This window comes from Ochotona curzoniae, unplaced genomic scaffold (genome assembly GCF_017591425.1).
Source record: "Ochotona curzoniae isolate NIBS_2020 unplaced genomic scaffold, NIBS_Ocur_1.0 contig_2723, whole genome shotgun sequence".
In the NCBI taxonomy this organism is placed as follows: domain Eukaryota; kingdom Metazoa; phylum Chordata; class Mammalia; order Lagomorpha; family Ochotonidae; genus Ochotona; species Ochotona curzoniae.
This window is the reverse complement of record NW_024465573.1, coordinates 23,998,998-24,023,086: the sequence shown is the minus strand read 5'-3', so window position 1 is coordinate 24,023,086 and position 24,089 is coordinate 23,998,998. Positions and strand designations below refer to the sequence as shown.

Genomic DNA, 24,089 nt, shown 5'->3' with positions numbered 1-24,089 from the left:
CCAGTGCAGACACTCTCAGCAGAAAGGAACCAGTCATGCCCAAGAGAGCTTCAGTGACCAGAGAGGGAGAGCCATGGAGACAAGGTCCTGCATGAAGCCAGGGGCGAGACTGTGGATGGCTGTAGGTCATAGTAATAGACTTCAATTTGACTTAGAGTGCTATGCAGATCATGACGTGTATGTAGAGAAGGCACTTGGCTGCTAAAACAAAGAGTAGATAATGAGGGGTAAGAGAGGAAGCAGAGTCAGGCTGGGGTTAGGTTAGGACAGTGTCCTTGGAGAGAAGTAGATGGATGTGGGATACATTAGACCATTGGGCCAACGAGACTCACTAGTAATGAGGCAAGGACAGAAAGGAAAACAAACAAGCCAAGGAGAACTCCTGTGGTTGGGAAATTATCTGGAAGGGTGAAACGCCCTTGTTGGAGACTGCAAAGGCAGGAGATAGCAAAGTGGGAATCTGATTTGGGCATCTCATTTTGAAATGACTATTAGACATCCAGGGGCAGGTGAAAAACAGGCAGCTCTGAGGGGGCAGACCAGGCTTGATGGCATGTGTGTGGGATCTACAGGGAGGAAACACAAAACCCTAGGGAGGGATGCAGCTGGAGCAGATGGTTTGGGGCACATCAACATGGAGATGTGGAGTACACTAGAAGAAGCAGGAAAGAGGCCAAGAAATGTGGTAATGGTAAAGAAGAGGGTGTCACAGAAGCCAAGGGAAGTCAAGGGTTTCAACCTGTGAGAGCCTCAGGTAGGGCAATGCAGGCAGGAAAGCCTCTGGGGCTGCACAGCAGGTTAACATGGTCAAGTACTATAGTCACGTAGCACTTTTCAAAAATGCCCGGGCCTTGCCCCAGAGCTATGGAATTAGACACTCAGGGGACCAGGCCAAGCAGGATGTCTGAAAACCCTAAGTTGTACTTCAGGGGATTGATTCTGGTGCAACCAGGCCACGGACCACAGTTTGGGAACCACTAATTCCAAAAGCTCCTGAACCAAAGACCAAAAAGACTTGGTACTCCTGGGAAACGCAGGAACCCTGGGGGTTCCAGGTCTGCTATTGTAGTACTCTGCCCAGTGTGCCGCTTCTCGCTCTGGTTTGATAGGGGAGGAGCTATGATTTGCTATGTGGAAGTTGTAGGGGAAACATCACTTGATGTCTTGAACTGACAACTGAAAGTAAGCCCAGTCTTGGTGAAGAGCAGGCTGCCTCTACATGTGTCACATGCCTATCAGTGAGTAGATCAGGTGAGCTTTGGAAGCCCTCTCATCTGTGACTCCAGCCCAGCTCGCCATTCACCTGCACTTGACTTATCCACTTTGTCGATGAGAATGTTAGGTCTGCCATCCATGGCTCCCCGACACTTGAGACACAGCTTCTGCATGCTCAAGAGTTGAAAGCTAAATAGAGAGAAGAGAACTTGTTGGAAAAAGCGAGGCTTGACATGGTACAGGACACTTGGGAAGGGAGGGTGAGAGCATGTGGTTTGCATTTCTTGAGAATGCATCACATACCAGGCAGCAGTGTGTTGGCAGCTTCCTGTGTGGGAGTTCTTTTAAAAGTTCATAGAGAGCAGAATTAAAAGATAAGTTTCTTTGAGTGTAAAATTTTTTGAAGTCCATGCTTATAAGGGGTCTTCAAAAACTTCAAAGAAAATGAATATTACCAAAAAAATCTATGTGTGGAAAATTTTGTACCCATATAAATTTCTCTTATACAAATGTTTGAAGTACCCCTGCTAATGATCTGCCTTAATGAGCATGCTAGCTTAGTTCTTGGGATCCTTTCTCTAGAATAGATCCTGACAGTGGGACAGGGCCTGCATGTAGAAGACCAATTGAGTCAATGTTGGGAGAGGCCAGAACTGGCTGTCACTCATGGAAAGGCGAGGAGCCAGGCAAGTCCTTGGGTAATATGGAGACTGAGCCCCTAGATCCAGAAGGATCTCCCTCATCCACCAACATGGAGTCATTCAAACCAAGAATTAGACCCCCAACCCCAGGCAGCTGTCTCCCAAGACAGCTTGTATATCTCCAGCTGCCCCAGCATCCAACTCCATGATGGAGAGGCAGGGACTTGCGGGACTGCACTCAGCAGTTTCTTCTGACAGCAGCACAGGGATATGGCTGATGGAAATGAGTCCTTTACTTAGGCCCTGGGCCTTGCCATTTGGGCATCTGGACATCCCATCCAGACAAGGCCCCTGGGTCAACCACCCACTCTGTGCCCATCAGCACACACATGAACATTACCCGCAAGGATGTGGGCACAAGCCTTGGCTTTCTGATTGCCACTGCATAACACACCACCTGCTTGGAAACACTCTGCCTGTCTCGGGAATCACAACTCCAGCATCTGAGTGGAAGGTGAACCTTGTGGTTTTTCAAGCCTGGCCCAGCATCAGCACTCCCAGGATGAGTCTCATCACACAAGCAACCAGCTCTTCACCCAGCCTAGTCGCAGCACAGCTGTAGGGGTGCAATCTAAGTCTATGACCTGTGTATGGGCATAAATGAGGACCCTTGGGGGCTCCAGGCACATGCATGCTCTCTGGGCACCATTCCCTGATAGAGGCAGCCTGGGTCTAGAAAGTTTGGGTCACCTAGCTGGGCTGCAGGACAGGTCTGAGTTCTGTAGACTTGCCAAGGCCACATAGTAGCAGCATCAACTTGAACCTGGGCATGTTCCTTCACTTCATTGTCCCAACTGGGAAAGAGGAAGGTTAAACAAGAGGTATCTCCCCAGGACCTTTATGGAGATCAGCTAAGACAGCACTGGGAAGGGCTGTCAGTGCAATTATCATCACCATCATAGCCCTCACAAACACTGAGGCTGACAGTCCGTAATGGACCCCACGCTGGGAGAGCAGGTGCTCAGGACCTCCAGCAAAACCCTGGCAGGGAAATGGTAGGGAGTCTGGGGGAAGCTGGTGTGATCCTACCTGCCCTTGAACTAAGAATGGAGGACTTGATCAACAATCACGTATCCAATGATGGGGGAAGGGCTTCACTCAGTGTCTTTTGAGCACATTGTCCTTGATGCTGGCCCTCCTCAAACTCCACCTGCAGCTGCCCATCAGGGATGCTAGCTGGGAAGCCACCTTGGTGGGCCCATGTTCGTTCATGTCTCATTGTTGTCATACCCCCAGAGAGTCAGGTAGGATCACAGCTCTGTTCTTGCAGTTCCTTCTTTCTCCTGGGGTCTCGGAATTTTCTGCAGGGTTCCCTCTATGGGGTCCACAGTAGAGAGAGAGAAAATGAATATGACAGGACACATAGGAGGTCTGAGGAGCCAGACCTGGAAAAAACCAACATACCATTTGTCAGAATACAACCACACAAGCCCAACTGGCTGCAAAGGGGGCTGGGAAATATAGTCTCACTCTTAACCTACAGAGAAAGGGAAACTGTGGCCAGGAACATTACCTGAGCCATGAAAGCCAATTCAGATACCATCCCCTCTGTGACACCTTCCTGACCTATATGGTAAAGTAAGAGAGAGAGTCCCAGAAGGTATAGAGAACGGGGATCAACATACCTGGGCCCAGATTTGTCTGCCATCTGCAAAGATTAGCCTGACTCTTTCTTTACCATCTCTCTTAACTTTATACAAGTTTCTTTCCCTCATCTATGCAAAAGAGATGGTGCTGAGGAGGAGGAGGAAGATGAAAAGTCCTTGGGTTGCACTGGGACCTGTATATGCCATGCATCCTGAGTCCCTCTCTGGGGTGGGCCATGGGGCAGGATTTCAGCAACATGTGATAGGGCTCATGTCCTGAAGAGACAGATGAGCTAGATTCTCAATATTGTAAGCACACGAATCAGACACAGGGTTTGTGTGTAAATGCCATAGAGCAAGCAGAGCAGAGAAAGGGTGTTAAGGCAGACAGGGCAGGGTTGGTGAGGGGGGCAGCCTGGTGTGGGACAGCAGTCAAGGGGCCTCCCTGTCAAGTGGAGCTTGAGCTTCGGGACCCACTAAGGCAGAGGTTGGAGTGTAGGGGTACTGGGTGTGCTGAAGGGACAGTCAGGAGGTGAATACAACTTGCCAGGGTGGACGTCCCCACGTCACTCCTGGAAGGTGACTCCTATAAGAGTGAATAAAGATCCCCTTGGCCTCTGGTGAAACACGTGTGCTCAGCTGAAAACAAACAGGATTAAAAGCTGGTCAAAGAACCTAGTGAGGCTGCACCAGGTGGTGTGGCTTCTCCAGACACACAACACTTATTGCCTTCCTGGCTGGCGACAAGAAGGAGTTAATGTAATAGTCATAAAGCCAGCCAACATGGAGAGTGGACAAACCATGGGGTGGACAAGGACTTCATGACCCATGAGGGTGTGGTTTCCCTATCACAAGCTGCCCTCATTCACAACTACGAAGTGTAGGAGGAGGAGAGGTAGGTACCTCAAAAGCAAATCTTAAAACAGTTTTATTACAAAAAAAAAAGCCATTGAAAGCCACACATATTTTTGTCAAGGTCTGGATTTTCCATAAACTTTCCAAAGACCCTTCTGGAATATTCTTAAGTACAAAGGTTTTTCCTCAGGTGCTTCCATAATGCGACTGGTCCCAGGGCTGCTTCCCAGCTCCCCTAGCTTACCTGATGTTCAGGGGTCCCATATCCTTATCTTGCAGAGTTCCTCCCATCCCCATGAATGTACTCTCTCTTTCTCCTAGGTTCCTCCTCTGCCCCTTTCTCAGCCCAAAACAGAAAGGTGCCTACCCTTGCAGGGTCCTGGGTGTCAAGGGCTGAGCATGGCCTGAGTCTTATAGCTCACCCCTTCCTTGGTCAATTCCAGCCCCAGGAGACACTGGCTTGCATCCCAGGGCTCAGCTCCTTCTTCCTTGCTTTTCTTCCCATCCTGGCCCAACACAGACAGTCTGGACCTGACCATCTCTAGTGGTAGGGCCTGTCCCCTGCTTATAAGATGTTTAGCTGCATTCTGGTCCTTGCCCACCCCCCACTGCTCCTGTCTGCAGATAGAAGCACCCAAAGCTGAAAACCACAGCCTTAGACCTACGGTTCATCTGGATCCCTAATTCCCCACTACTTTATCCCCAGCCCCTCCCCCCATCTCATGCCTCAAACTTACCTCCCAGTAAGGAACACAGGAAGACCCACACAATTCTTTTACCACCCAAAGCCAGGGCAGCTCAGGGCAAAGACAGAAAATGCAGATTGCACATGGTGAAACCCCTTGTTTTGTGCCCAGCTGAAAGGCAGGATGAGGGGCTAGGGCTGAATGAGGCAAGTGGACTCTGGGAGGCTGTAGCCTCAACTGGACTCTACCCCCTCCATGGAGAGGGGGACTGGGGAATTCTGCCTTCTGCCAGGGCTGGCACAGGATGAATGCCAGTAGGGGGGCAGGTGCTGCTCCAGGCTGCTCCCTGCAGCCTCATCCCAAAAGGCCACTTCTGCTGACCACTGCCACTCCTGCCAGGCTAGGACTGGGCAGCTGCTTTCTGTGAGTTCCCAGTCACTTCACCTCACATCCAGGACACTGGACTGGCACTAAAGAATCCAGGGACCCTTCTCAATTTCTTTGGCATCAGCATGAAGAGCTCAGAGGAAATCCTTGTGACCGTTGGGAAGATGCCCCTCATCTGAGCTCTAGTGCAATGTCCATCCGGTCTGGTCTGGCCTGGTCTGTACTGAGCCTCCCTCGTGTCCCTTTCTCCTCTTCCTTGGGAAGATGCTCACATAGCATCTAGTCATGAGTGCCCTCTTCCCACTGGGCAAGTATAATCTGACAAAATAGATTTCACACTATGGCCTGAGTGCCGTGAAGCTAAGACTACGAAAGACTGCCAGCCCCTCCCAACACCCAGATAGACCCTGGGGACCAGCTGACTTCTCCAGGTTCCCGACCCTCATGCAGAGATCAAAGTCAGGGATGTGCTTTGGCTGTCTGCAGCAAATGTTGTCCACAGTGATTCTGACCCAACCAGAAAGCTGCTTTCCTCAGCCAGATACAGGCACACGTGGGCTGACTGCAAGATATGGCTTTGTTTCCAGCTTTTCCCCATGACCATTCTGCCCGCTTGGAGCCCACTACTCAGTCAGAGAAATAGGTCATAGCTGGACAACTGTGCCCCTGGAAAGGAAAACAGCCTCCCGCCCTGGCCTACTCTTCTCACCTTCTGCTTCTCTCTCTGGTTCACCTTCTAAAGTGCACATGGTCCTCCCAGGCCATCAGAGCAGCTGGACCTCCTCAGACAGGCAGTCATTCCCCACATTCCCCAGGATCCATCACTGCACTGCCCATAGCCACTGACCTCAACTCTAGCCCCTACCACGCCACAGCCCTGGTCTCCTTGTCCCATCTTTCTTCAGTGTTGTCGAGTGCTTAGTCTGTGCTGGTCCCTGACTGACCATTTTAGAATGATTCACATGCAAGAACTGTCAGATCATACCCCTGAACCTGGAGCTATGATTAGCTCCCTTTTACAGATGTGCAAACTGAGGCACACAGAGACCCTGGTAAGGGATAGCAGTAAGTGGCAGAGCTAGGCCCCTGACAGTTCAACTTCATCCTTCTTTCCCCCCTTCCTCCTCCAGGACTTCTGGGAGAGGCTGCAGAGATAGATAATGGTCTATACAGCTGACGTTTGGCCCATCAGAGCACTCCTTCTGCACTCCACAGAAAGCGCTCAGCTGCGCCCCAGCCCCAGGCTCCGAGGCAAGCCTTGTCTCAGCTCACAGGACCCTTCATACTCCAGCCCTGTCACGTGCAACTCACTACCCCGCTGCTCTTCCCCTCCCCCCAAAATTCCTGCTTCCCAAACACCTCCTGCCCTCTGGCCCCATCCTGCTGTGGCGTAACACCTCTGCACATGATGCCTCCTTCAAATACTTGGCCCCATCCCCAAACCAAGGGAGCAAACACACACATGTCCCTCAGGACCCAGTTCCTCCCTGATTCTCATGGAAGGGCCACCTGGTCCTCTGGGCTTTTGGGACTGCTCCCTCCGGGAACCTGCTTCTGGGTCTATGCTCAGCTCCCCACACTGAGAGCTTCTGGAGGTCAGAGGAGTTCTGGTCAACCTGTGACACTAAGCACTCTGCCATGTGCTTGACACCTACATGGGCACCAGGGACCCAGATCTTAAACTTCAAGGAGCATGCTTTCCAGTGAGCAGGTGGCGCGAAAACATCAAACTTGAGAAAAGAGATAGCCTACCATGACTGAGGTGAGCAGGGGCCTTGAGGAACCCACACCTAGGGTAACTAATCCCTACAGGGGAACAGCCAAGGCCAATCAGATGCAGAAGGTGTGGAGAGAGCTGTCCATCAACCAAAGAGAGTATTCAGAAGTAAGTGGGGCCGAGCAGGTGGTTCTGGCATGGGCAAAGGCATAGAACAAGGCATGTTCAAGAGATGATGAGGCTCCGTGAGGTCGCAGGCAGGTGGTCGTGAGTCAGCAGTGAAACACTTTAGATGATGTCTCTATTAGGATCTGCTTTGGCTGTCTGCAGCAAATGTTATCCACAGTGATTCTGACCCAGCCAGAAAGCTGCTTTCCTCAAGTATCTGGGGAGCCCAGGAGCAGCAAATCCAGGGCTGGCCCAAGTGCTCAGGACACCAGACCATGCCATCCTCATGCTGGCAAGACAGCTGCTGCCCTTCCAAGCATCACATCTGTCTTTGCAATACGGAAAAAAAAAAGCGGGGGGTGGGGGGGAGGCAGGATAAAGTCTAAATGGTGTGTAATGGTAGTATCTATCCTGCACTGTTATCTTTTTTTTCTTTTTTAAAGATTTCTTTTTTTTATTGGAGAGGCAGATATATAGAGAAAGAGAGAGAGAGCTAGCTTCCATCTCTGACCATAAAGGCCACTTCTGCTGGCCACTGCCACTCCTGCCAGGCTAGGACTGGGCAGCCTAGCCATAAAGGCCAGAGCTGAGCCATCTAAGGAGTCAGGACTTTCTTCCAGGCCTCCCACGTGGGTGCAGGGTCCCAAAGGCTTGGGCCATCCTCTACTGTTTTCCCAGGACACAAGTAGGGAGCTAGATGGGAAGTGGAATAACTGGGACACATGCTGGCACCCATATGGGATTCTGCAGATGCAAGGCAAGAACTTTAGCCATTCTATTATCATGCTGGGCCACCTGCACTATCATCTTTAGGTGTGGTACAGCTCACATGAAAGTTACCACCCTGTGTCTAAAACTTGTCGTCAGCTCACACAGACGCTGAACCTGTTAAGCATTGAGCTCAAACACCTCCACAGCGCCCTGGCAGCCAGGGAATATCCAGTGTGTGTAGTTGCAACAGTCTCTTCTTTATCCATTCCCTCACTGGTGGAGAGTTGGGTTGTTTCTACCTCCTGGCCATGGTGAGTCCGGCTGCTATGAACGTGAGGGCACAGATCACTGTGTGGATCTGCCTTCAGTCCCTGGGGCTTCCACACCAGCTCCAGATCCAGTTCTCCAAGGAGCTGCCTTGTAGTTTCCTCCGCACTCTACCATCTTGCCTTCCTACCAGCAGTACGTGGGGCTTCTCCCCTCTTGCCCCTCACCAGGCCAGCACTTACTTTGTGGGATTTGGATTTTGAGGAGTTGTTTTTCTTATAGGAGCCATCCTAACAGGTATGTCATGATTTTTGTTGTGGTTTTCATTTTCGTTTCCCCAACACTGAACATCTTCTCCTGAGTCCTTTGGTCATCTGCACGTCTTTCTGGGAGAAGTATCTGTTCACCTCCCTTGCTTATCTGGGTTGTCTAGTTTTGTTGCAGTTATAAGCCTTCTTCATATAGCTTCGCCATTAACCTCACAGGTTTACAAAGACTTTCTCCCATTTCATGGATTGACTCTTCACTTTGTTTATGTTGTCTTTGGATGCATTGAAGCTTCAAATTTTGAGATGGTACAAATTCTCTGATTTTTGTTGTTGTTGTTGTTGCCTGAGCTTTTAAGGTCAGAGCCATGAAACCAATGTCAAATCCAGTGCCATGAAGCTGATCTCCCATTTTCTCCTATGAATTTAATCATTTTTAGGTGTTACAATTTGGTTTTTGGAAAACAGGAGTTTTTCCCCACCAGCACCCTTGCTCTGACCACCATGACCTCATCAACCAGAACAGATTGCCAAAGGCAACTTGCCAAACCGAACAAACTGGAAAGAAAAAGACAGAGAACTAGGTGGACAACAAGCAGGATCTCCCTGCCCCTCAACACTCCCCAAGCCCTCCCAGGCCAGCCAGACCTCACTAACCAAATATCAGAGACACATGTACCTTCCTGGAGGCAGAAAGGATCCCAGACTTAAGAGGTGCAGGTTCACCACTTGCAGCCTTGTCACCCCCAAGCAAAGCACTCCAGCTGGCTGAACCTGTAGTCTCAACTTGAAATGGTAATAACAGTCACTTGGCTTTATGTAAATGTTTCCCTCACGTTCCCGGCCCTCTTGCATGCATTATCCCTTTTCATCCTCACAAGGACCCTGTGAAGTAGACAGGGCAGGATTTACTTAATCTCTGTTTTCAAGATGAACAAATGATCGTCCAGAGAGGTTAAGTGTTTTGCCCAGGAATGTTCAGCTGCTAAGTGCCAGAAAGAGCCCTCTGGCTCCCTAAGGTTAGAGTATCCCCTCCCTGCCCATCGCAGGGGCCAGAGAGGGAGGGGGGCGTCGGGCGAGCCTTGCCTGAGGGCCTGGGCAGAAGAGCGCTTCACAGACAAGGATGTGTTGAGTGGAGTTGCAGTGTCAGTGTGCACAGTGCAGCTGATCTTTGAGCCATGGAAGGTAGGACAAGACAGGACTAGAGGGGGAGGCTCCTGTGCCTCTACTGGCACCTGTGGTTTCAGACAGTTGGTAGCTGTGCCTCTAGTTGGCATTCCCAGCCACCTACTGGGGAACTCCTAGGAGTTCTACACCCCTTGGCCTTGATCTGAGGAGATCAAGGGGGGTCGGACACCTGCCCTTCCCACACCCTCTACCTCTCAGCAACCTGCAGTTTCTGCTGCCACAGAACTCTCAGGGCTCTCTCCCTTCTCCAGAGACTGCCCTACCGCCCCCTACTCTCCCCTTCCCCCACCATCATCTCCTCTCCCCCCTCCTTTCAGCAACATAATGAGTTTGATAAGAAATTGTCTCGTTAACAGGATTAGCCACGGAAATCTCATGTCCCCTCCCATTCATCCTGTAATACTCCTCATCTCATGTCCTGTAATTTTCTGCTGGTATCAGAGGCTCCTCAACCACCTCGGGGATATTAATTCCTGCTTGTTCTTTGAGCCTGTGGCTGCTGATGGACTAGGCTGCTCCACACAGCCACTGGGCCATGGGCTGGGGAGGGAGGGCTAGAGTGGAGGTCCTATCTGAATTGCTGCTGTTGCCAGCTCCCCCTCTCCCTGGCTCACCCAGGTTGTGGGATCTAAACGCTGGAGCTAAGGGGGCACCGACCCACTCCCCATGTCCCCCCAAAAGATTTGGTGAGACCCTGGCAGATATGAGTTGGGGCAGAAGATGACAGAACTGCTAGCCCTGGGCCTGGTCTCACCCTCGGGTCTACACTATTAACAGCACCCCAGCTTCCCCAAGTTCTCTCAGCCTCAATGTTCTCATCTTAACCTTGCAAATGATAATCCTTGCCCAGTAAGGGCCTGGCAAAGCACGAAGTATGACATCCAACACATAGTGGGTGCTCACTCAAGGCCCATTTCCTCTGCTGTCTCAGTACTGGAACTTTGTACTAGAACTCCGTAGGATTTATCTCCACCCAGAGTCACATCCCAAACCCCTTGCCTAAGTTCCTTCCCCTCCGTCCTCCCCTCCCAAATCTCCTTACGCACTTCCAGGAGGAGGCAGCAGAAACCTCACAGCCCTTCAACCCAGAAAATTAGCTAGACAAAAGTCCAGTAACACAAGAGCACCTGAGCAGAACAGCACAAGCATGTAAGAACATCCCCCTGTTTGAGGCCCCAGCCGAGAGGCACCCTAAGAACCGGGCAAAGTCCTGGGTCAGGGGCACGAGGGGTACACAGGGCAAAGGCCCCAGCTTGGCTCAACAGAGCATTTTCAGAAAAGCTGGAAATACAGGGAAGCTGGCGCTTGGAGGAGGTGAGGGAGGAAATTACCCATGTGAGAAGAGGAGAAGCTGAGCTAAATCCAGGTTAGTTTGGAAACAGTTTTGAATTCGAGTGTGCAGAAAGTGTCAGAGAATGAGTGGTGGGAAACTGCACTTGCTTGGTGAATGAGCTCAAAATTCCAAGTGCTGAAGGGGAACCAAGCACCTGGTGTTAGTGAGGTGAGCAGGTAGCATGTGCCCAGGGAGCTGGCAGGGCCAGTGTCTCCCCACCCCTCAGAAGGCAAGAGCACAAGGACTCATTGAGTCCACTTACTGCATGCCTAGCCCTGATGTCCATAACACCTTAAAGTTGACCATCATCGACAAGTCAACCCTGAGCATTCAGGCCAGGCACATCGCCCTCACTTGGAAAACTGATGAAAACCCAAGTGTTGATGGGCTGAGAGAGCGCTTCCACCTTTGCTGACAAGCTGCCTGGCTGGCATGGCCGATGGACTGTGCAGCCACCTAGTTAGCCTGGGAGTAAAACGAGCAGATGTTCAAAATAGATGAGTGACCTCTGACATGGGAATAGCATCAGATGACTTTGAAGGGCCCTGAAAAAAGGGAATAGGACTCAGGACCTATCTGGAACCTATGATGCCTGTGGCCACTCTGCAGTTCCGAATGGGCTGCAGAGTGATTAGATGGAGTCTCCTGCCTGCAAAGCTGTTAGAACAAGGAGAGCAATCACTTACTGAACAATCACTGCAAGCCCCAGGACAGGGGCTTTAACCAGTCAGACAACTGCAGCTCTATGTGAACAGTGCTATTATCAGCACAGTTTTTAAACATATTTCATCTATTTTTATTTATTTGAAAGGCAGAGCGACACAGAGAGAATTAGAGAAAAAGAAAGTTCTTATAGCTGCTGATACACTCTGTAAATGTCTTCTACAGAGGGGCCAATCTGGACCAAAACCAGGAACCCAGAACTCAACCCGGGTGTCCTATGCTGGCAGGGATCCAAGACAAGCCAGCTTGTCCTATGCTGCATCCCAGGATGTGCCTTAGCAGGAATGCTAGAAAAGAAGCAGAGGTGGAACTTGATCCCAAGCACTCTGATATGGGATGCTCGTATCCCAGGCAGCAGCTTAGCCACTGTACTACAATGCCCATCCCATTGAGATACTTTTTTGGAGGAGCAAACTGAGTCAGTGAGATCAGGTCACCAGTGCTAGGTCACAGGATCCTCAGAAGCAAGTACTTACCACAGAGGTAAAAAGGCCTAGATTCAAGCATGCATTCACTCACTCGCCCACTCATTCATGTGATACTTGTTGTTAGCATCACCGCAAAGGCATTGTGTCAGACGTTAAGCCCAAAGCATAGGCTCATTGCATCCACCCCTGCATCACACTGGCCAAAGTCTTATGCATGAATGTGCATTGGGAAAGCTTGGGCTTTTCTGAGACTGGGAGGAGACTGGGGCTCAGGGACTCTTTCTCTGGGACTTGCCTCCAGGTCGGTAGCTATGAAGTAGCAGGAAACTTCATGAGGCTCCAAGTGCACAGGAGGTTGGTGGCTCGGTGGGCCGTTCTCCAGCCCTCACAAAATCCCAGCCCCAGCCTGGGCACTGTGGATTTTCAGAAGAGAAGTTGCCTATCTTTAAGGAACTACATCATCTCCAAGAATAACATGGCCCCAGTAAACCAGCGAGACACCGTCCTGACAGGAGAGGCACCACAGGAGACAGGAACTGTTTGGGGAGGAAGGGGCTGCCTCAGGAGCTGGATCATCAGAGAGGGTTTGAGAAAGACCCTTGTGGGGGTGGAGCCAGAGATGCCTTCCACAGGAGGGAACAGGTGGTGGTAACCCCTGCCATGCGGTGCACCAGCAGGTGCCTGGCAGAGCACAGCTTTGCACTGGTTACTTTGATCTTTCAGAGTCTCAGCTTTCTCATCTGTCACAGGGACAGGAAATGCCCCTTGGCTTCAAGAGACCTCTGGCAAGGGTTGAACTTGATGTCCTTGGGGCAGAGTCCCTCCAGCCTATCAACCTGTGACACTAAGCAGGGCTGATGCCCCACATGGCCCCTTCAGTGCCTCTGGCTGCCACCTCTAGAAGAAACTAACAGCGTGGAGTGCAGCAGAACAGGAGGCAGCCAGGCGGGAGGGGTGTGAGTGAACTCCAGGTCAGAAGGAGCCTTGATCAAGAAGCGGGGTGGGAAGAGTATCCCAAGTAGCAGCCAAGCATTTTGGGGAGGGAGGAGACTCAGAGCAGGGCCTGGGGCTGGGGGTATAAGAGCAAAGCACGGTTCAGGGGGTGCATGAGAAGCTTCTGGCTGCACTTTCAATATCCTAAGAAAACTAGGCAACCATGAGGCAGGTGTCACCACAATGTGATGTGTGTCTTAAGCGATTCTGGCTAGGTGTGAACATTCGGTCTAGTGTTAAGACACTGCTTGGGGCACCTGGATCTCACGTTAGAGTGTCTGAGTTTAAGACCCATTTCTGCTTTTTCTTTTTTTTTTTTAAGGAAAATAAATTTTTAAATTATTATTTTATTTTTATTAGAAAGGCAGATATACAGAGAGGAGAAGAGATAGAGAGGAAGATCTTCTGTCTGATGATTCACTCCCCAAGTGGCCAGAACGGCTGGAGCTGAGCCAATTCAAAGCCAACAGTCAGGAACTTCATCTGGGTCTCCCACATGGGTACAGGGTTGCAAGGTTTTGGGCCGTCCTCGACTGCCTTCCCAGGCCACAAGCAGGGAGCTGGGTGGGAAGCGGAACTGCCAGGATTACAACCAACATCAATATTGAATCTCAGAATGTGAAAGGCGAGAACTTGAGCCGCTAGGCTACCGTGCTGGGCCCCATCTCTGCTCTTGATTGTGACTCCTCCTGCAGTCCCTGAGAGGCAGGAAGATCGTGGCTCATGGAGTCAGGTTCTGGCCGCCCTTGTGGGAGCCCTCTGCACAGTTTCAGGCTCCCAGGTTCCCCGTGGCCCAGAACCACCATGGTGGGCATTTGAGGAGTGAGCCACACAGATGGAAGCTATTTCTCCCTCACCCACCCTGTCTCACAAAGAAATATATTTAAAGAGGACAGCAGGGCCCGGCCCAGTGGCCTAGCAGCTAAAGTCCTTACCTTGAATGCACCAGAGTCCCATATGGGAGCCAGTTCTAACCCCAGCAGCCCCACTTCCAATCCAGCTCCCTGCTTGTGGCCTGGGAAAGCAGTCGAGGGCAGCCCAAAGCCTTGGGGCTCTGCACCCACGTGGGAGACCTGGAGGAGGTTCCTGGCTCCTGGCTTTGGACCAGTACAGCACCAGCCATTGTGGTCACTTGGGAAGTGAATCATCGGACGGAAGATTTTCCTCTCTATCTTTCCTCCTTCTCTCTGTATATCTGACTTTGCAGTAAAAATAAAAAACAAATCTTAAAAAAAAAAAAAAAGGACAGCGAGAGAATGAGGAGAAGGAATAATATGACATAACAGCAGGCATATACCCTAAGAAGGCTTCCACAGAGAGGAGGTCCTTTATGGTACCTGCACGGTGACAGAAGGCAGGCTGGAGCTCAGGTTGGTCTGCAGTTTTCCCTGCCCTCTTGCTTGCTGACCCCCCAGCATTAAAGCAAAAAATCTTCTGTGGCGATGGAGGTACAGGGTGAGGTGTGATGGTCCAAGTGTCAAGCCTGGAGGTGAGCCTGGGCTGGTATTCACCACTCTGTCTCCTCAAGACCCAGATATGAGGGTCCTTGTCCCCTCCTAGCTATGGGGTCTTGTGCCAGTCAGACAGCTCTCTAGAACTGCAACAATGACTTCTATCACACCATGAGCATCTGACAGCATGGAATCAGGAGTCAGACTCAAACACATGTGTGTGCGCGCGCGCACACACACACACACACACACACGTGCCCTGTCCTGGCTGGTAGCATAAACAAGGGGATGGGGGCCCTGCCAGGGCTGGAGGCTGTCATCCTGGCTGGGTACTGCTGCCATGTGCAGCCCTGAGGACTGGGCATGAAGCAGCTTATTTCGGCACCCTGTTATTATGACATCTTGTTTTCAGAGTTTGTTCAACAAACTGCTTTCCCTCCTCCTCTCTCCTCTTTGCCCCTGCTTCTCTCTCTCTCTCTTTTTCCATCTTCCTCTCTCAGCAAATCCATTTAAATGCAATTCTATTCTTACAGCACCCCTCTCATGCATGTCTAATGAATGTCAAGGAAGCGCTGTTACAATGGGCTGCGGAGGGGCCAGTCGGCGATGTGTGTACAAGTCATTTGCAAGGAAGCCTGGGAGCGCTCCAGTTTTATTACAGCATAATTAGAAATAAAATCCTGTTGCAACAGGAGAATGAGAGATGTGTGCTAATCCTGGGGTGGAGGCAGAGGGCTGGGCTCAGGGGGAGGGAGAGAAGCAGTCTCCTCCCAAACTTCTCCTTCTGATTCTCCTCTCTGAGACCCTCACAACCTCCCAGGACACCACCTGGCTCTCTAGGGGCTGCTCCAGAAACAGTTTTGGACCCTTCTTGATCTCTGTTGCCCAAAGTAGTCAGTCTGGCCCAGCGGATCCAAGTCCAGCCCTTACAGTAATCCCACATACTTGGCACCTGCTCCCTAGCCTAACCTGGCCAGTGAGCAGAGGCAGGGTGACATAGAATGGCCAATGTGTGCACTTGAAGGCTGATAACCAGGTCTAGTGCCTGATCTCACACTCGTAGGAGTGATGTGTCTGTCTGCTCGGTTGTTTGTGTAACAGATATGGGGCAGCTGCTGTGTTAGGGACGGGCATCTCCTCATTTGTTCTCACAGCAAGCAAGTTCAGAAGTGTCATGCTTATTACCCAGGATCATCCGGCTGGCAGGAGAAACACAATCTGAGTCCAGGCACTTCTGACAAGGCAGCTGGGCTCTCTGCTCTCATCACTCCATGAAGCCCAGAGCAGAGTGTGAGGGTGAGGGGGTAGTTTCTGAATAATCTCAAGCAGTGTGTTAACTGCTGTGCCCAAACTTGGCCCCAGACATGAACTCCTGGGAAGAGTACAGTCTTGGTTCTAAAGAGTACTATGCGGTTGGGGGAAGGGGAAGTCCTGTTGTAACACAGTGGGCTAAGGTGTTGTCTATAATGTCAGCATCCCATATCAGAGCCAGTTCAAGTCCCAGCTGCTCTCTTTCTAGTCCAGCCCCCTGTTAATGTGCCTGGGAAAGCAGAGAAAGATGGCCCAAGACCCCTGCCACTCACATGGCAAGGTGTAGGTCTTGGTTCCTGGCTTCAGCATAATCCACCGCTGGCTATTGCTTGCCTTAGGCAGGTAGAAGGAGGAAAGGCCATGGCAGCTTGATTCTAGGACTTCTAGAGCCATAGGGCCTGCACCCCTGCATTGCACACCTTGGCTCTGGGTATCAGATCCCAACTCTGATGAGGCCCCATCTTGGAGCAAGCAGCCTTCTCATGATGGCAATCTCTTTCCTGGGCAAAGGTGTCAGCTCCAAACCAATCACCTATTGAAGAGGCATATCCTTAGTCAAGCAAGATGTGAGAGAGGAAATGTCCACTACCTTCCTTACCTCTGGGTTCTGTGCTATAGTGTGAATGTGTGTGTGTCCCCACATTTGTAAGTTAGAAACCTATCAATGCAACAGTGTCAGGAGGAGGGGTCCATGTGAGTGAATCAACCATTGTTACCATGGGAGTAAGTGAGTTACGGGCAAGTGGATATGTTCCCATAGGAATGGAGCCATCAGCCCCCTCTTGTTTCTGGCCCTTCTGCCTTCTGCCATGAGAAATGCAGCACGAGGCCTTCCCCCGATGCGCTCAGTGGTGGTGAACTCGCCTGCTCCAGAACCACAGGCCACACCAACTTCCACTCTTCATGAATGACTCAGGCCATGACACTGCTACAGCCATGCAAGTGGAGGGGGCTGCCAGCTGCCCAGAGCTTGCATCTGTTTAGGGTGAGGGTGCTAAGGTGGGTGAGGGACCCAGCCAGGAGGGCTAGCAGTACATGGCAGACATGAGCTAACCACAGCTTTCTCTCCAAGTTGCTTGACTTATATTAATTCCTCTTCTGTGAGCACCAAACCATCATTCTTGCTTGAATGTCCCAACTTGGCCTTCCCAGGGCTCTCCCTGGTTTCTGCAGTTCCAGTACAATCTCCAAGCCTCCTACCCTTTCAGAAAAAGACAAAAACAACATTGTCAGCTCACTTAGCCCCTGTACCCAAGGTCCCCATGCTTACGGCAAGGAAGGGGTAGGGAAGCTTTAATTCTTTTTGCAGCTCCCAGCCCAGTTTGCTCAGCCCTCAGGCCTCCCAGGACACCAGTGCTTGGGCTGGCATTCAACAAGCTACCACATGCTAGCGACTTGTCCAGACAGTATTCCACCCCACACCCTTCCCTTAACTCTTCTGTCCCCTGGAGGAGGAAGAAGACCACTCACTTGGGTTCAGTGTCCACAGTTGTCAGAGCAAAGGAGCCTCACACATCTCTCTGGTTCCCTGGCTCCCTGCCCACCCACTAGAACCTCCCTAAGAGCGTTGTGAAAATTCCTGTTTTCAGGTCACCCCTAGAGACTCTGAACTGATTGAACTGGAAAAAGCTTCATACATGAATCTTATGTACAAGCAGGGTTAAAATAAATAAAAACAAACTCACCAGTCCATTTTTCCCTCTTTCCATGATGGGAGAACTGAGGTCCTAGAACAAGACTAGACATCCTCAGACACACATGTATGGGTTCACAGGGCCTCCATAACTAGCCCCCACCCCACCGGGGTGCCTTAAGACAGCAAACATCCACTGTCCAGCACTTCCAGGGCTGGAAGTCCAAAGTGGAGGAACAGCAGGGCCACACCTCCTCTGCAGGCTCTGGGGAGATTTGGTCCGGTCCTTGTCTCCCGCAGCTAGCAGTACCAGGTGGTTCTTTGCTGCTAGGTGCCTTGTTCTGGTCTCTGGCTCCATCTTCATGTGACACCTGGGAGAAAGAGAGAGAGCAAAAATCCCTCTACTTAGTTCTTTCAAAGATTTATTTAAGTATTTGAAAGGCAGACTTACAGAGAGAGAGGGGGCGAGATCTTGCATCTACTGTATTGTGCATCGCCAGGCAGCCATAACAGCCAGGGTTGGGTCAGGCCAAGGGCAGGAGTAAGGAGCTTCTTCTGAATCTCCCAAATGGATGAAGGAGCCCAAGCACTTGGGTTGTCTCCTGCTGCTTTTCCAGGTGCATGAGCAGGGAACTGGATCAGAAGTGGAGCAACCAGGACTCAAACCTGCACCCACATGGATCCTGATGTCGTAAGCAGAGGTTTAACTCACCAAGCTGCAACGGTGACCCCTGATCTTAATTCTTATAAGACAGCACTAGCTCTGTTGGATTTAGGACCCAAACTCCCTCAGTATGGCATGATACTGAGTCCATGCACAAGGACTGACTTCCAGCAAAGTCACTCTCCCAGGTCCTGGGAGACATGAAACTGGGAAGCAGTGAGCACCCCAACTTTACTCACTGCTGAGCTGAGATCCCAATCCAGTCACCCACTTCCCCATCCTAGGCTTAGCCCTGCACCTCAGTGACTCCACCCCTTTGTGTTCCTCTTTCCTGCTTGTGGCTTCCCAGCCCCTCAGAAGTCATCACCCTCCTCCTAACCACCCCTACCCTTAAGGATCCCTGACAACTGCTGCTCCCCAGGAAGAAGGCCCATATGTTTTTATGGTAGAATCCCAGGGATATTACATGCCAAGTCCAAGATTTCGGCCTGCTGGAGCCCATGCCATAGGACTTGACAGAGTCCACCAAAACAGAGGAAATGTGTGATGGTCCCTTCGTGAGGATCCTGTTCACTGAGGCAGCCCAGCAGAGTCTGTTATTCAAACAGGGTCAATCCAGCACAGAGCTTTGGAAGAACACAGGAAGCAGATTGAGTGATCCAGACTCCACCCCCTGCTTGCTATTTGGCCTTGAGTGGGTCCTCTAACCTCTCTGTGCTTCAGGTATGAATAATAATAGTACCCACTTCAAAACACTGTAGGGCTAAATGGATAATGTGTACAAAGCTAATGGTCTAACCTGTGGTAGGCGTTCAGTAAATCTTTAGCTTTAACAGCAGGTCACTAGCCAAGAGAAGGCAGGGCAGCACATCCATAGTGCTAACCACAAAGAGGCAGGGACTCACTAGCCACACCCAGCACTGGGTGGGCAATGCTGGCAGATGAGGCCCCAGCCTTTTCCATGTACCACCAAGCAAAGACAGAGTCCACATTCAGCCCAGCTCTGTCTTGGTCTTAGAGCCTAAGGGAAAGTGACCTTTAGTTTTGGCAGGGATGAAGGGACTCAAGACACCTAGTACCCCTGCCTTCAATCGTGTGCCATTAGCATCCCCAATTGTGGTATCATTCCAACCCCACATCCCTACATTTCCAAATGGACTCAGGATTAGGGCTGGAGCCAGGACCATTGGCTGCTACCCCTGCTTCTCCCAGAGCACCCAGCCTGCCCCAAGGAAGCAAGGAAGCGGGACTAAGCCTGCTCCAGGGACAGCAGATCCTAGCTAGGGTACAGATTATGGGCCGCCTCGTATCCATCCAGGACACCCCATAGAAGTCAGCCTTGAAGGCCAGCACTGGCTGGCCCTGGCCCCCTACCTCTATCTGAGGCTCACTCCCCCCAGCCTCTACTTCCTTCCCTTTCCCAGCAGGGCTGGTGGTCTGAGTCTTCTCAAAAGTGCAGAACCACCATTGCACAGTCCGCTTCTTCCCCAGGACACCCGGAGAGGAGGAACAAAATACCCTGAACCCTCTTCCCCCTCTCACACACTATGCTACACTTCCCCCTGGCTGTCGCCTGCCTTTGTTTCAGGAGGCGCAAGCACCCAGCTGAAAACGTTACTTCAATTAAATATGCACAAGAAGGGGGGAAGGGAGGGAAAATGAGGACAATGAAGGATGTGAAACATCAGATGCAGCAGCTGCTTGTTGCCATAGAAACCCGGCTCCCCACTACCAACATGGCAGCATCACCCCCACCCACCTACCCCAGCCCCCAGCTTAAAATCCCAGTGGGGCCAAGAGCTCTCCGTTTGTCCAAGGGACAGATGCGAGACCACAGGCGCCCAGCCTTCCAGGGCTAGAACACCTATGGGCCACTGGTGTGGATTCTGCTGTCTGTGCCTTACCCCCTCACCACTGTCTCCCGACCCTGGCACTTGTGATTGGCAGCCGCACCCTCCAGTCGTTCTGCATTCAAGTCCCAGTTCCACAAGAAATGACGGAGAGAGCGTCCGCATTTGACTTCAGGATGTCACAACACATAGACACAGCAGCACCTGCGGGGGCCAGTGGGGGAGCCAGGCTGTCTGTGTGCCTCCTCTCCCCCTCCACCAGCAACAGGCTCCAGTGCCCACCCCCAACACACACACCTTTCTGTTGTCTGTAACACAGCACTCAGCAGGGTCTGCATTGTTGTGGGGTATGTACTGAAGGGAGCAGATGGAGGGAGGTACTAAACACAGACTCCAGGTCCCAGGACACACACAGGCTGCCAGATAGCCAAATGTACTCCTGGAAGCATACCCAGTACCATGAAGTCCAGTGGGGATCAAGGCAGGCACAGAGCCACTGTCCAAGGGTAGAAGGAGGGATCAGAGCCACTGTCCAGGGGTAGGAGGGGTATGGAGGTAGATGCCATGGAGATTGCAGGATGGGGTTGCTGCCCACTCGCATGCCACAAGCCTATGCAGTCCAATCTGGGAGGCAGTGGTCTGGCTCTCTCCCACCTGGAGCAGCAGCAGTTGCATCTGATCATCAAATCCCACCTTTAGCAAAGCACCTGGCACACGGGAGTGCCCATTGTGTGTGTGTGTGTGTGTGTGTGTGTGTGTGTGTAGGAGGGGAGGGGCCAGTATGGAGAATCTCAGCTAAGCCAAGTTCATTCCAAAGCGAGAGAGCCAACTGTCAGAGTTTCTTGAACCTGCAGTTAATAACTATTAAAACTGAAGTCTGCAGGCTGATGAGCGTGAAGAAAAGCCAAAAGGCGTGCTGTCAGGCTGCCCTGCCATGTGTGAGGGAGGCCTCCAGCAAAGCAGGTTCTGCAGGGAACCAAGGAAGACATCTCTAGAAGTCAGAGCTGCCTGCCGTGGAGGTGCTCCTGAAAGGGGTCGCGAGCTCCCCAGCCCCAGATATCCAGATGAGAGGTGGAAGGGCTCTGTCAAAAACAGGATTGGTGCATTGGATTTTCCAACTCTGTGGTTCCAAAGCTTCCCCCACTCTCAGTGAGGTTCCCCCTATCCCACATGCCAAGACTCCCAGTCAGGTGCTTGTGGGGGACGCGGGCAACACAAAGGATGAACACAAAGTTCTTGTCACTAGTTCAGGAGATGTCACTCAGGCCTGTCAATAACTGACTCCAAGTCAACTGGGACAATTCAAAATGACTCCTGACAAGAGTCCTTCCAATATTAGCACACCCCTCCCCCAACCCTGGGGGCTCCACCTCACCCGCTCCTGTGGTTCAGTGGCTTTAACTCATTAGCAGGACCCTGACTGTGATGCCTCCTCCCAGGGTAAATGGCAGCAAGGGTCCTCCAGGCCTGTCTGAAGCAGCAGCTAACACCCACCCACCCTTCACCCCAAGAGAGGGGCAGAAGGACCCAGAGTCAAATTCCCAGCTCCACTCACACTACCATAAATTCAGGGAGCACGGAAGCTGAATGCAAGCCCATCTCCAATGTGGAGGACCACATTTCACTCAATGTTAAAATACTGGATGGGGAAGTATACCCCAGGTGGAGTCCGAGGTCATAATCAGCAAAATGGGTACACAATTGCCCGGCCTTCCCTCTTCCGGTCAGGACCTGCCAGGAAAGCAGCAATGACCATGCCAGGCAGAAAGTCAGTCCAGTACCCAGCCCTTTATCTTGCACACAGTGGCTGTCCCTGTATATCCCTGCGCATTTGCATCTCTGTGTCCCCACTCCCCGTATAGCTCAGCCTTAGTCATCACTGGCTGAGTGTGTAAATGGGAGAAAAGCTTCTAGGGTTGGGTATGGTGCAGTGCAGAAGGAATGCTGGGAGTCAGAAGACCAGAGAGCCAGTCCACTTACCCACTGCGGGACCCAGGGCCAATCACTTTACCGCAAAGCAATGAATGGGAAAGAGCTTTGCGAATAGGTAGGAGATATGAGGACTGACAGTCACTACACGGACGCTTGCTTTATACCAAATACTCGGTTGGAAGCCAGCTTCCCAGGCCAGGGAGTAATGGCCTTCATCCTGATTGTGTCTCCAGAAAACAGGTTTTTTATCACTTCCCATGGCGGGCTGTACATCTCCGACCTGCAGAAGGAGGATGCACTCTCCACCTACCGCTGCATCACCAAGCACAAGTACAGCGGGGAGACCCGGCAGAGCAACGGGGCCCGCCTCTCTGTGACAGGTAGGCCAAGGTGGGGGAAGCTGGGGAAGGACACTCCAAGCCCACCCCCCCATACCTGGACTTCTCACTGCAAATCCCAGAGTCCCACTGTGAACTCTGGGATCCTAAACAGAGATAAAAGGAGTCAGGCTGAGCAAGCACTGTGGAAGATCCAGTCCAGTTTGGGTACGGATCCAAAGAACAGAAACATTTTCTACTTAGCAAACAACTGGGCTGTGGGACCCACCTTCCCGTTCCTTTTCTTATCTTTCCTGTCAAGAGGTTCATGGGCAAAATCTGATGGACACAGACTTACGTCATTGGATGTAAGTGCTCTATGCAGTTCCAATTTATTAATGAGCACGCGTGTCTAGCTGTAGGCTTCCTCATGATTATGAAAGCATGCAAAACATAGCCTTTTAAGATGTATTTTATTTATTCAGAAGGTAGTGTTAGAGAAAGGTGGGGGAAGAGAGACAAAGAGACAGAAAGAACTTCCATCCTCTGGTTCACTCCCGAAATGACCAGAACAACCCAGGCTGGACCAAGCTGAAGCCACAAGCCAGGAACTCCACTTTCAATTCAGCTTTCTGTTGGTGTGCCTGGCAAAGCAGTGGAGGACGGCCCAAGCACTTGGGTCTCTAGAGTCACAGGGAAGACCTCAGTCTCTCCCCTCCCACTGTAACCCTACCTTTCAAATATGCAAATAAATCTTTAAAACAAACAAAACAGAAAGTGAAATAGCTAGAACTCAAACCAGGGCTCATACGGGATCCTGGCATTGCAGGTGGTAGCCTAACCTACTGTGCCACAACGCTCTGTTGAATATAATTTACAAGCAGTGCACTTCTAAAGGACTATTATTGTAGCCTCTGGAGGGATGGAGGCTGCTATTTGCTGATTTCTCCTGCAGACCTGAGATCTCCTTCGCTGGCTGGCTGTTAGGCACCATAGTAACACTGTAATGTGTGTGTGTGTGTGTGTGTGTGTGTGTGTGTGTGTGTGTGTGTGTGTGTGTATGCTGTTCTCCCTAATTTAACAGGTGAGAAAACCACAGCCAAGCAGTTTGCCAGCAGAAAGCAAATCCTGGCCCCCTTGGCCCTGGTCTCCTTACCATGGCAGACCCCTGTGGCCGGTGCTGGTTGGGTGCCTGCCTCCGGGCATGTGGTGTTCCTCGGGCTTGCAGAACAATGGTCTCCAGACTTCACAGGCAGCAATCCACAGGCAAACGTCTTTATTACAACCTGTGCCCCACTCGCTGATAGTTCTGCCCTGTTTGACCTTATTTTGATTTCTCTAAATGCTAGTCTCAACTTAGCAAATGGGGCTCACAGCCTCCTAAAGAACTGCAACCCGCAGGCTGCAAATCTGAGATGAGAGCAGCTTTTGGAAGCAGGACAATTGAACACAGGGGCTTTGCTTCAGGAATTGAGACCTCCGCTCTCCCCCTCGTCTCACAGCTCTCCAGAGGCCTTGGGGAAACAAGCTAGTGCAGGTGCCTGCCCCTGATTCCATCTGCCTCTGGCCAGCTGTGGTTTGTGGCTTAGTTTGAGCTATCCCAATGTCACTATCTCAGTACTGTTGTGTGTGTGTGTGTTCGGGGGTGGGGAATGCCCTTTGCCCAATACATTTGAAGGCAAAACCAGACCATCAGGAGCTGGTAGG

At 51.4% G+C, this 24,089-nt stretch overlaps 1 protein-coding gene across 1 annotated transcript in view; it reads left to right on the top strand.

Annotated features, from left to right (window-relative positions):
- Positions 1-24,089, top strand: part of DSCAML1 (DS cell adhesion molecule like 1) — a 302,952-nt gene that overhangs the window by 189,428 nt on the left and 89,435 nt on the right. The window contains exon 4 of the mRNA XM_040977288.1: positions 22,299-22,445. Coding sequence (XP_040833222.1) covers positions 22,299-22,445 — 147 coding nt within the window. The remainder of the gene's footprint in view (positions 1-22,298; positions 22,446-24,089) is intronic.